This window comes from Aquarana catesbeiana, linkage group LG11, assembly GCF_042186555.1.
Source record: "Aquarana catesbeiana isolate 2022-GZ linkage group LG11, ASM4218655v1, whole genome shotgun sequence".
In the NCBI taxonomy this organism is placed as follows: domain Eukaryota; kingdom Metazoa; phylum Chordata; class Amphibia; order Anura; family Ranidae; genus Aquarana; species Aquarana catesbeiana.
In genome coordinates, this window is record NC_133334.1 from 184,753,359 (window position 1) to 184,765,781 (window position 12,423).

A 12,423-nucleotide genomic window follows, 5' to 3' on the forward strand; every position below is an offset into this window, starting at 1 on the left:
GACCTCTTTAACCGCTTCAGCCCCGGAAGATTTTACCCCCTTCCTGACCAGAGCACTTTTTGCGATTCAGCACTGCATCGCTTTAACTGACAATTGCACAGTCATGCGACGTTACACCCAAACAAAATTGACGTCCTTTTTTACCACAAATAGAGCTTTGTTTTGGTGGTATTTGATCACCTCTGCGGTTTTTATATTTTTTGCACTATAAACAAAATAGCGTCAATTTAAAAAAAAAAAAGCTTTATTTTTTACCTTTTGCTATAATAAATATCCCCAAAAATATATAAAGAAAACTATTTTTTCCTCAGTTTACGCCGATATGTATTCTTCTGCATATTTTTGTTAAAAAAAAAATTGCAATAAGCGTATGGTTTGTGCAAAAGTTATAGCGTTTACAAAATAGGGGATAGTTTTATGGCATTTTTATTATTAATTTTTTTTACTAGTAATGGCAGCGATCTGCGATTTTTATCAGGACTGCGACATTATGGCGGACATGTCAGACAATTCTGACACATTTTTGGGACCATTGGCATTAATACAGCGATCAATGCTATAGAAATGCATTGATTACTGTAAAAATGTCACTGGCAGTGAAGGGGTTAACACTAGGGGGTGATCAAGGGGTTAATGTGTTCTCTAGTGTGTGTTCTAACTGAAGGGGGGAGGGGACTGTGCAGGGGAGATGACAGATCGCTGTTCATACAAACAGACAATCTGTCTGTTCTCCCCTCAGAAAACTGGAAACTGTGTGTTTACACACACAGATCCCGGTTCTCTCCGTGTGTCAGCGGTGATAGTGACCGCAGGGCACTCGCATCGGCTCAGGGGGGCGAGCGCACCCCCTAGTGGCCACAGGGCCAATCAACGTTGCATAACGTCCTTTCACCCAGCCGTGCCATTCTGCGGAGGCTGGTCGGCAAGTGGTTAATGTAACCACTGATATCAGGGGAGGATAATGAGTGAGGTAAGCACAACAAGACAAGAATAATGTTCAGGCCACAGTTTCTTCCAAATTATCCACGGTCAGATCACCCAAATTCATAAAAGTTGAAGACCAAGAAATCGAGATTAGAAGGAAAAATAAGAGTGATAGACAAGGATTTGAAAGTTGTCTAGAGCAGTGTTTCTCATCCTTTTTTCAGTCAAGGCACCCTTACATTTTTAACACAATCTTGAGGCACCCCATTCTAAAGTTTAAAAAAACTAAACGAATAGTTTTGCATAATGTAGCAACATCAACACGCATAGGACACCCAACATTAGTGGTGATTTATTCTTCCAAAGCAAATACACCTTTGCACACTTGTACTGATTAGTATTGCAATGTTTCTCTTCTCCCTCAGTTTCTCTCCCTCACTCAGCTAATGTGACCCTGGTACTGACGGAGAGGGTCAGGTGCTCAACTTCCTCCTCATTAATTGACAATATCATTGTTGTTAGGACATTGGTGGAAAGAAGGTTGTAATGGTGCACAATGAAAACCCGTGGCTTTTTGTAACTAATAGACAGGCTTGATCCACCTGCTGGCTTGTATACAGTTTTTGGGCAATTCCTAGGTATTTTGCCAAGGCACCCCTGAAGACACCTGAAGGCACCCTGGTTGAAAAAGGCTGGTCTAGAGTGCCATCTAGTGTACACAAGCTTTTGTTTGCAAATGCAAAAAGCATCTTGATCCATCCTAAAGTGTCTCTACTCCAGTTGCAGATTTTATCTTGTCTTGTGAAACCACTGTCAGCAGGACAGGAAATTAATCTCCCAAACAAAGCCCTGGATAGCAATAATAACAAAAAAAAATGGACAGCACTTCTCTTTTACACCACAAAAACGCACTCCAGAACACACTACAGATCTGTTCCGGATGCGCTTTTGCATGCACATTTTTGGCATGTTCCAGTGCATTTTTAATGTGCTTCCAGATGCATTCCAGATGCTTTTTTTCTTTTTTTTCACTGTACTGGGGTCCAGTGCATTTTTGATGCATTCCAGTGCATTTTATTGTGTTCCAGTACAGTCCAGTGCAGGAAAAATGCAGCATGTTCTACTTTTTTTTTCTGGAACTGGAAAGCCCTGGAACTGACTGTACACACTCCAGAACACACTACAGATCTGTTCCGGATGCGCTTTTGCATGCACATTTTTGGCATGTTCCGGTGCATTTTTAATGTGCTTCCAGATACATTCCAGATGCTTTTTTTCTTTTTTTTCACTGTACTGGGGTCCAGTGCATTTTTGATGCATTCCAGTGCATTTTATTGTGTTCCAGTACAGTCCAGTGCAGGAAAAATGCAGCATGTTCTACTTTTTTTTCTGGAACTGGAAAGCCCTGGAACTGACTGTACTGGTGTGAACTATGCCATTGAAAACCATATAATCTACTTTCTATGTATTTTTGATGCAGAAAAAAACGCACTGGACTGCATGTGGTGTGAACTGGCCCTTACTGCTAGAAAAAAGTTTCTGCCTTGATATTCACTTAAATGTCAAATGCAGTTTAAAAGGAGGTCATAAAAGCACATGAAGGAGGGCTGAAGCCTCTCAAACTGTTCTATAATGCTAGCTCAAACAATCTGAAAGCATTCTTCTTTTCAATTTGCCTCTAAGTGTTCTATGGATTGATCCTATTTATTGCACGGCTTGTGGGTACATATGTAACCATTTTGACTATGCTTCATGTACATATAATTAGTAGGTCCAGCAGACCATTAATTCTAGCTGGAGCTTTTACCATTTGACTCATGAAATTGTCCTGCATTACATTCAAGAAATGATGATTCTTAGTTAAGAGTGCAGTTCCGCCTGCCCAATCAGTATTCGAACAGTTGAAGTCCCCCATGACTAGAACATTGCCCTACCTCCCCGCCATTCTTTACTGTGAAAGGAGATGGGTCGCCTCCTTAACATTAGGGGGCCCATAACATGTAACCCATAAACAATTTACCATTTGGTTTGTCCCTCTGATGCTGTGTCCACAAAGACTCCACCTCCGCACTAAGCCTGTTAGCCATATCATCCTGCATATTCACGATCAAATCGATCTTCACATACAGGCACTCCCTCACCCTCTTCTACATACCCTGTCCCTCCAATACAGGGGGTAACCCCTGGACAGACGCAAGCCAGTCATAATAGCTGCCAAGATCAAACAAGTTCTCAAAATTAATTCTCTAACATTTTCAACTAAATTCTACTAGTGTATGGCCAGCTTAAGCTTATGTATACAAATGAAAAACATCTAAAAATTATGTAGAGTTTAACAAGGCAGTATGAATGGTTGTGTAAGTAGCTGCATAGAAAACTATCATATATTCAAAAATTATACCTGCACTAAAAAAAAAGGCACATTGTCTTTCCTTTAAAAGCAAAGAAAATATGCAAAGCCGAGGTACCTATAATAAAACGGATTTTTAAAACAGCTTACCTGCAAAATCCTTTTCTTGGAGTACATCACGGGACACAGAGCACCATAATAATGACTATGTGGGTTATATGCTTACCTTGAGGTGATTGGACACTGGCAACCAATAGTAAGACGGTTACTCCCATATAACCCCTCCTATACCGGAAGTACCTCAGTTTTGTAGCAAGCAATGACGATCCCAGAAAGAGGGGAGAGATCTCTGTGTCCCGTGATGTACTCCAAGAAAAGGATTTTACAGATAAGCCATTTTAAAAATCCGTTTTTCTTTATCGTACATCACGGGACACAGAGCACCATAATAATGACTATGTGGGATGTCCTAAAGCAATGCACCTGAGGGGGGGAACACATTATCCCTAAGCCCAACGGGCCTGAGACTGTAAAGCTGCCTGCAACACGCTGTGGCCAAAAACAGCCTCTTTTTGAGATCTCACATCCACCTGGTAAAACCTGGTGAACGTATGAACTGAAGACCAAGTGGCCGCTTTGCAAACCTGAGCCATAGACACCTGTTGGCGTACTGCCCATGATGCACGAATCCCTCTAGTGGAGTGTGCTTTTAAATCTGGGGTGGAACCCTGCGCTTTAATCCATACGCCTGGATAATAGTCTGATGAATCCACCTGGATATAGTTGAACTTGTTGCCGGCTGTCCTTTTTTAGGACCTTCAGGCAAGACAAAAAAACAGTCAGTCTTCCGAAAGGGAGCTGACATTTCCAAGTAAACTTTTATCGCCCTCACCACATCCAGTGAGTGAAGCGACCTTTCCTCCCCAGTCTTAGGGTTTGGAAAAAAGGTAGGTAAAATGATATCCTGATTCAAATGAAATTTGGAAACCACCTTCGGTAGAAAATCCGGACGAGGGCGCATGACTACTCTGTCCTGATTAAGAATCATAAAAGGTTCTTTGCAAGAAAGGGCGGCCAATTCTGACACCCTTCTAGCCGATGTTATAGCCACTAAGAAAACTAATTTCCTGGTCAATAGGACAAAAGGGATATGCCTAATAGGTTCAAAGGGTTGACTCTGTAAGGCTGACAGTACCAAATTTAGGTCCCAGGGACATAAAGGTGGTTTAAGCGGCGGCCTCAGGTGTGCAACTCCCTTGACAAAGGTTCGCACCAAAGAATGGGATGCAATTGGTCTTTGGAAAACAACCGATAAGGCCGAAATCTGTCCTTTAATTGTCCCTAAAGCGAGCTGCAAGTCTACTCCTGCTTGGAGAAAGGTGAGAACCCTTCCAATCGTATACCTACGAGGGTTCCATTTTCTCTCCTCACACCAAGAAATGTATGACTTCCAGACTCTATAATAGATAGCTCTAGAAACTGACTTTCTAGAGTTTATCAAAGTAAACAAGACTGAACCCATAATGCCACGGTCTTTCAATAGTCTGGTCTCAATAGCCAGGCCATCAAATTCAGCAACCGTAAAGAAGGATGGAATATGGGCCCTTGGGACAACAGGTCTGGACGGCAAGGAAGGACCAATGGGTCCCCTACTGCCAACTTCACAATCTCCGAGTACCATGATCTCCTGGGCCATGCTGGGGCCTCCTGTATTCTGCGTAGTAAGTGCGGCAGAATTTGGATTGGCGGGAAGGCATATATCAAAGAATACTGATCCCAAGGAACTACTAATGCGTCTATCCCGACAGCAAGCGGATCCTTGGTCCTGGATACAAACCTGTCCAGCTTGGCATTGAATCTGGATGCCAGCAGATCCACATCTGGGGTCCCCCAGTATTGGCAGATCTGTAGAAAAACCTCGGGATGCAGGGACCATTCCCCTGGTAACAATTTCTGGTGACTTAGGAAATCCGCCTGCCAATTGTCCACCCCCGGAATAAACACTGCCGACAGAAACGGCACATGCTTTTCTGCCCAAGTCAATATATGATCTACCTCTCCTTGGGCTGCCTGACTCCTGGTACCTCCCTCGTGGTTGATATATGCCACTACCGTGGAGTTGTCGGACTGAACTCTGACAGGAAGACCCCGCAATCTGGATGTCCAGAATCGCAGAGCCAGACGAGCTCCCCGAATCTCCAATAGATTGATGGGCAGGTTCCTTTCTGTCTGGGACCATATTCCCTGAACAGACGCTTCCTCTAGGACTGCTCCCCAGCTGAGAAGACTGGCGTCCGTGTTTACGACTTTCCAGGCTACCAGTGGGAAAGATTTCCCTCTTTTCAAGTTGCTGGTTCTTAACCACCAAGAGAGGTTCCATAGAATCAGTGGAGATAGAACCATAGGCTGATCCAAGGTTCGAGCTGACTTGTCCCAGGCCTTTAGAATACTGTTCTGGAACACTCTGGAGTGTAACTGTGCGTATGGCACTGCGCTGAAGGATGACACCATCTTGCCCAGTAACCTCATGCACAGCCGAATAGAAGGTGTTAGTTGTTTTTTCACCTTCTGTACAAGTTCCACTATGGAGGCGACCTTTAAGGGAGGAAGAAACACCTTTTCTTGGGCGGTGTCCAAAACCAGACCCAGATACACCAAGGCTTGGGTCAGACAAAGAGCTGACTTGTCCATATTTAGCATCCAACCTAGGCGTTGTAAAACCCGTACTGTTCTTGACACGTTTTGAACTAATATGGGGCGAAAGCATTCCCTTAGAAGAAGATCGTCCAAATATCCTACTACGGAGACTTTCTGAGACCTTAGGGAAGCCAACTAGATCTTACACATTCATAAAACTATACCATAACCAAAGTCTCCTTAAAGCTGATTAGCCAAATCACATATACACTCCAAAGAGTGCATTAAATATATAGATATCACTTAATGTGAAGACCCTGGGGGCCGTGGCCAGGCCAAAAGGTAGTGCCACAAATTGGAAATGACTGCCCTCTACAGCGAAGCGTAGGAACCTTTGATGTGGACCGAAGATCGGCACATGAAGGTACGCGTCCTTGATATCTATGGACGCTAAATAGTCTCCCTTTCTCAGGGATTTTATTATTGATCGAACCGACTCCATGCGGAAGTTGAGAGCCTTGAGGTCCAAAATGGGCCTTACGTCCCCATTTGGTTTCGGCACAGTGAATAGGTTTGAGTAAAACCCCTTGAATCTTTCCTCGTGCGGAACCTTTACAATTACCCCCTGCATCAGCAGATGGTGTAAAGCTAGGAATAGGCATCTTCTCCTCCCCAAACAGCTGAAGCCTGCCCCCCACCCGCAAGAGCGGGGGCGCCCCTTCACAAGGACTTGGAGCTGGGCTTGGGTGGCTTTTGGGTCCAGGGCTTCTTCTGACCCTGGGGTCTTTTAAATCCCGACGGCTGAGGCCGTCGATACCGCTTAGGGGAAGAAGCACTAGGTCCTGGAGCATTGGGAATTTTATACGAGGGTTGCTTCACTTTTTTTTTTAATAGTGAGTAGGGCACTCTTTCCTCCAGAGATCTTTTGGATATATTTATCCAGATCTTCGCCAAACAAGCACTCTCCATCGGATGGAAAAGCTGCAAGTAGCCTTTTACATGGCGTCTCAGCAGACCAGTTCTTTAGCCACAAGACTCTGCGCATATGGATTGACAGTAACGCAAAACAAGACATCTGTTGAATTGAGTTCTTCAATGCGTCTACTGCAAAACATAAGGCATGAGGAATCTCCGACAATTCCTCAGCAGATTCCTCCTGGCAAGGTAGGCTCTTTACCAGCCTTTTAAAGCGATCCTTTAGGGATTGGCAAATCCCAATAGCTGCAACTGCTGGCTGAACTGCTGCACCAGCCACCGAAAAGGAGGCTTTTAATAAGGACTCTAGCTTCTTATCAGCCGGATCCTTAAATACCTGAGTATTATCCACTGGACAGGTTAAACTTTTATTTACTGAAGATAAAGAAGTTCCTGAACTTCTCCTCCATAGGATATAAGACAGAAAACCTTTTTGGAGGTAAGTATATCCTGTCAGGGTGCTCCCAGTCCCTGTAAACCACCTGCTCCAGTATTGGATGCAAAGGGAACGCTTGGGAAATTTGCTGAGGTCGCAAAGATCCCAAAGTAGAACAGGAGAGTCCAGACTCCTGAATCGGGGGTAACTTAAACCCAGTTTGTACCATCTCAGTTAGAGATTGGATAAACAATTTTTGGGAATGGGAGGCTGAAATTGGCTCTTCAGAGCCAGAGTCCTCAGCCGAGGATTCTTCAGCCTCTACTTCCTCCCGGGCTTTTATGACCCCCTCTTCCAAATCCTCCGCCCATTCTGGTTCCAGACCACCTGGACCCATCTGGCTACAAGAGTCCTGGTGCTCTAGTGACTCACCACTTGGCCCAGGCTCAGGGGAGGGAGATCTATTACGCTTCCTCCCCCCTGTGTTATAGAGGTCATGCCAGCTATTTTGCCCTCAAGGCCCGCTAAGCCAGATGCCAAATCATCCTTTGTAACATAAGCCGAGGCAGGTATATTGGTAGTGGCCACTATGCCTGACAAATGCAATGGCTCAGCCAGGTCAGATGCCACAGGTCTTTCTGGAGAAACTGAGGCCGTATCAGCATGGGGTTGGTCTCCTGTTTTTAGAGGAGGGACTCTTACCCCTGTGCTTGCCTTGTTCCCTATACCTAGTTTTCTGGAAGACATTGCTTACACACGAGGAAGAAAAGGAGTACTCCCCACAAACTATAACCAGCCTTTAACCTGTCACCACTGTGTCCAAGACCACCAGACTCACGTGCCCAAATACCGCTCTGTGTTGTCCACGCGCATGCCAGGAGCTCCATCCCTATAAAGCTTTAGTTTGAGAGTGAGCGCGCGCATCAGCGATTGGCGGCACGCCCACCGCATGGCGCATGCGTCATCCTGACGCAGGCGGCACATCCGCGATGCTCACAGTAGCAGCGCACGCGCACGCGCACGCGCACGCCAATGGCGCACACACACACCGGCGGCGCACACGCGAGAATTCAAAAATGCGCGCCAAAACTGGCCATCTGTAATCCCAGACACAGGTTTACCAGCAGTTTTTACAGGGAAATATATACATGTATATATAAAAGAATCCCAAAGGGAGTACTCACCATCCCAAGCAGCAGGGCTTGTCTTACCAGGCCCAATCTTCCCCCATCACGGTGGGTAGCTCCTCTAAGGTCCTTCAGGGACCGGGTCCCCCATATATTGGGGTCCACACCCCTGGACCTGTAAAGCACCCTTTTTGGTTTACCTTGGGCAAGATTGACCAGGAATACCAACAAGGGTCCAGTGCCTAAATAGGACACATTACAAGCAATACCTCGTTCTTGAACCGAGGTTTGGGTACCATCCACTTTAGCTATGTTATGCCATCCGAATGGATCCGATTATAACATCCTCAGTGGGACATTTTTTTTTTTTTTGGAAGAAATTTGAAGAGCTTCAACAGCCATGACCATCACCTTCGAGACACTGGCGAAAAAACGGAGGTACTTCCAGTATAGGAGGGGTTATATTGGAGGAACCGTCTTACTATTGGTTGACAGTGTCCAATCACCTAAAGGTAAGCGTATAACCCACATAGTCATTATTATGGTGCTCTTTGTCCCATGATGTACGATAAAGAAAATCAATTCATACACCTTTTACTAATTTGACTGGTTAATATGAGTAACTACACTCCATACATTCCTGCTACTCTTCCATAATATTTCCATGCAACAATAGAACTTGCTGTAATTTGTGCATGCAGATATTTTCTATAACATTTCACACACAATCTAGAAATTAAAATATGTAAACATTTAACCAGCTCTTGCACAATATGCAGTGTGCCCATCCCCTACAAAAGGACAATGAAAGGCATTTTATCAACAATTTATGCATTTTAGGTATTTTACATTTCTTACCATCATCCAGAGTGATGTCCTGCAAGCCAATTGTCTGGAAACCCAGCTCACCATCCTCAGGTGCCTCAGAAAATGAGTCATCAGGATGGAATGAAGAAGATTCCTGAATTTCTTGGTGGCCATGAGTGGGAAGATAGGAAAGTCTACTCAGTCCAACTCTATCTGTTTGAGCAGGTAGTTGTCCAGAATGAGCCATGGGGTTGAGTGATGGTGATGAAGCAGCTACACTTGAAGCGGCAGATTTAAACGGCATTTTCGGCAGCTGAGGAGAGGATGAACTAGACATTGGCGAGTGTGTTAATGAAGATAAAGCAGCACTAGTTGGGGAAGAGGTAGGGCCAGGTTTTGTAAGATTATGAGAAACAGATGTAAGCTGAGATGGTGGATGCCCAGAGAATTGATTTGAAGTGATGGTATTTTGCTCAGTATTTTGACAATGGTAACTGATCTGCTGAAGCTGTGGCGATTGCATTACATGGATCAATGGTTCAGTAATGGAAGGGAAAGAGGATGTAGGGATTGTGGTGGAGGCATGGAACTCTGCAATTGCCATGGACTGACTAAGGCTGAGCTGCCGAGGTATACCTATTTCTTGCTGAAAATGCAAGGGATCATACTCCTGGGCAGGAGCTAAATGGAGAGGAAGACTTGATTGTCCATTGTGCAATACATTAGACTGCATAGATGCATAGGAAGACCTAGTAGCAGAAGCCGATAAAGGACAAAACTGCTGCACTGTGGAAGACAGGAATTCTGATCTCCCATTAATGTTCCTACCTTGTGAAGGGTCTGGAACTCTCTGGTTCATCAGTGTTGAGTACACTGTTTGAGAAGAGCATCCAAAAGCCTGTTCCAATGAGCACGTTATATTCTCATGGTTATATCTCTGACCAGAACAAGGCCTATCGGAATGCAGAACTTGTTGCCCAGAAACACTAACAACATGGTGCAGGGATGTATCAGACACAGCTGGCAGATCATTCTCCTTGGTGCATTTTTCTTTCTGTAAAGCTGAAAAAAATACAAGTAACATGAGATTTTGCATGTAATACTCAAGTTTGTTGTTTAAGAAACCTGAACAAAGTTAGTAAAGAAACTGTCCCAGGCAAAATCTTACAATACTACTACATTTTAGTTCCTTTGCTTTCATACTAATCCAGTTGCTTTAACACTTTTTCTGTCTTTGACCTGAAAGTGGAATGCCAATTAAGTGTTACAATTTCACTGAGACTTGTCTGATCTTTCTCCTACTTCTTTTGCTTCCTTATTTTACCAATTTACTATAACTTGATTTAAAGCGCCAGGTGTTCCTCCCTTTTTTCTTCTTCTTGGATAAAGTAAGGGAGGGTCATAACAACTCTCCTTTTTTGCCATCTGTGTCCCATTTGGGAAGACTTCCTTTCACTTCCTGTGCCAAAGCCAAAACAGGAAATGAGAGGAAATTTCTCAAACATGAGGGAATCTTTGCTTGCTACCAGGGTCACAAGAACTAGCATCCTCATTGGAAGATTCCCCCCTGTTCCTATTCTGGTGACAACCCTAAATTTGGGGATCTTTTTTGACATTCAGTGAATAACTGTAAACAGGCTAAATAGAGAGGGTGAATCTCCTTAAAAGTGGAACTCCACCCAAAAGGGGACATTCCGCTTTAAGTCCCTCTCCCCTCCCACACTTGGCATGTTATTTTTTTGGGGGGTGGAGCGGGTACCCAACAGGTACCCACTCCCACTTGGATCGCCTACATGACCCAATCGGAAGTTCTCCTCTCCCCCTTCTTCTGGGACATGTCACCGGTCCCAGAGACTGCGGCAGAACCCCGTCAGCAGGTGCTGGCCAATGTATGTCCGCCGGCACCTGCCGATCATCGAGAAGACACGACAAACAAAACACAAACATGGTAGAGCTCCATTCTCACAGCGGGGATGTGACAAATTTTATTTTCCTGCGAAGCAGGAAAAAAAAAAACATCACACCCCTTAAAAAAGCACCACACAAGGTACACAAAAATACTAGGCACACATTTAACCCTTTGATCACTCTAGATGTTTAACTCCTTCCCAGCGAGTGTCATTAGCACAGTGACAGTGCATATTTTTTAGCAATGAACAATGTATTAGTGTCACTGGTTCCCACAAAGTGTCAAAAGTGTCAGTTAGCATCCGATTGTCCGCCACAATATTGCAGTACCGCTATAAGTCTATCGCCGCCATTGCTAGTATAAAAAAAAAAAATGAATAAAAATTCCAATAAATATCTTATAGTTTGTAAATGCTATAACTTTTGTACAAATCAATCAATATATGCTTATTGGGATTTTTTTCCCTAAAAATATGTAGCAGAATACATACTGGCCTAAATTTATGAAGAAATCTGACTTTTTAAATTGTTTTATATGTTTTATAACAGAAAGTAAAAAAATATTTTTTTTCTTTCAAAATTGTCGGTCTTTTTTGGTTTATAACGCACAAAATAAAAACTGCAGTGGTGATCAAAATTTACAAACTTTATTTGGGTACAGAGTTGCATGACTGCACAATTGTCAGTTAAAGTAACGCAGTGGAGTATAGCAAAAAAATGGTCTGGTCATGAAGGTGGTAAATCTTCCAGAGGTCAAGTGGTTAATGAGGGTACAGACCCACTAATGATTCCTCTGCCTAATGAAAACAGGTACAATTTTTTGGCAGCATACCACAATGCATTGCGCTGTAACAAACGTAGGTGCACTGAAGTACCACTCAGCATGATAATAAGCAATGTAAGCAATCTCTTCACAGCACCAAACTATGGGCTGGATCGATACTGGTCATCTCCACTTCCCAGTAAATTAACCATCTCCTTACCATACTCCTTGCAAAATACCTGGGGCCTTTTTCTGTGGTTAGCTTGCCATATGTTAGTCACAAATTAATTCTGCTTCCTCAGACAGATGCTTAAAATAAGAGCCTTCTATCACATTCTACATGAGCATATATTACTCTCCCCCCCACCACACACACACACACACACACACATAGACGGAATGCAGGGGAGTGAATGGGTCGGCACATTTGTGAAGAGGGGCTCCCCAAAAGACTGCTGTTACATTATAAAGGATCAATATATCTTCAAATGATACAATAGATTAATTGGTTATCTTCCGTAGTGTCTAATATATATATATATATATATATATATAT

The 12,423-nt window shown here is 43.7% G+C and overlaps 1 protein-coding gene across 6 annotated transcripts in view; it reads right to left on the reverse strand.

The window, feature by feature from the left end:
- The window catches only part of NFATC3 (nuclear factor of activated T cells 3), a 1,265,763-nt gene that overhangs the window by 181,091 nt on the left and 1,072,249 nt on the right, over positions 1-12,423 (reverse strand). For all 6 annotated transcript variants that reach the window (XM_073605111.1, XM_073605108.1, XM_073605107.1 and 3 more), the window contains one exon: positions 9,248-10,258. In XM_073605111.1, coding sequence (XP_073461212.1) covers positions 9,248-10,258 — 1,011 coding nt within the window. The remainder of the gene's footprint in view (positions 1-9,247; positions 10,259-12,423) is intronic.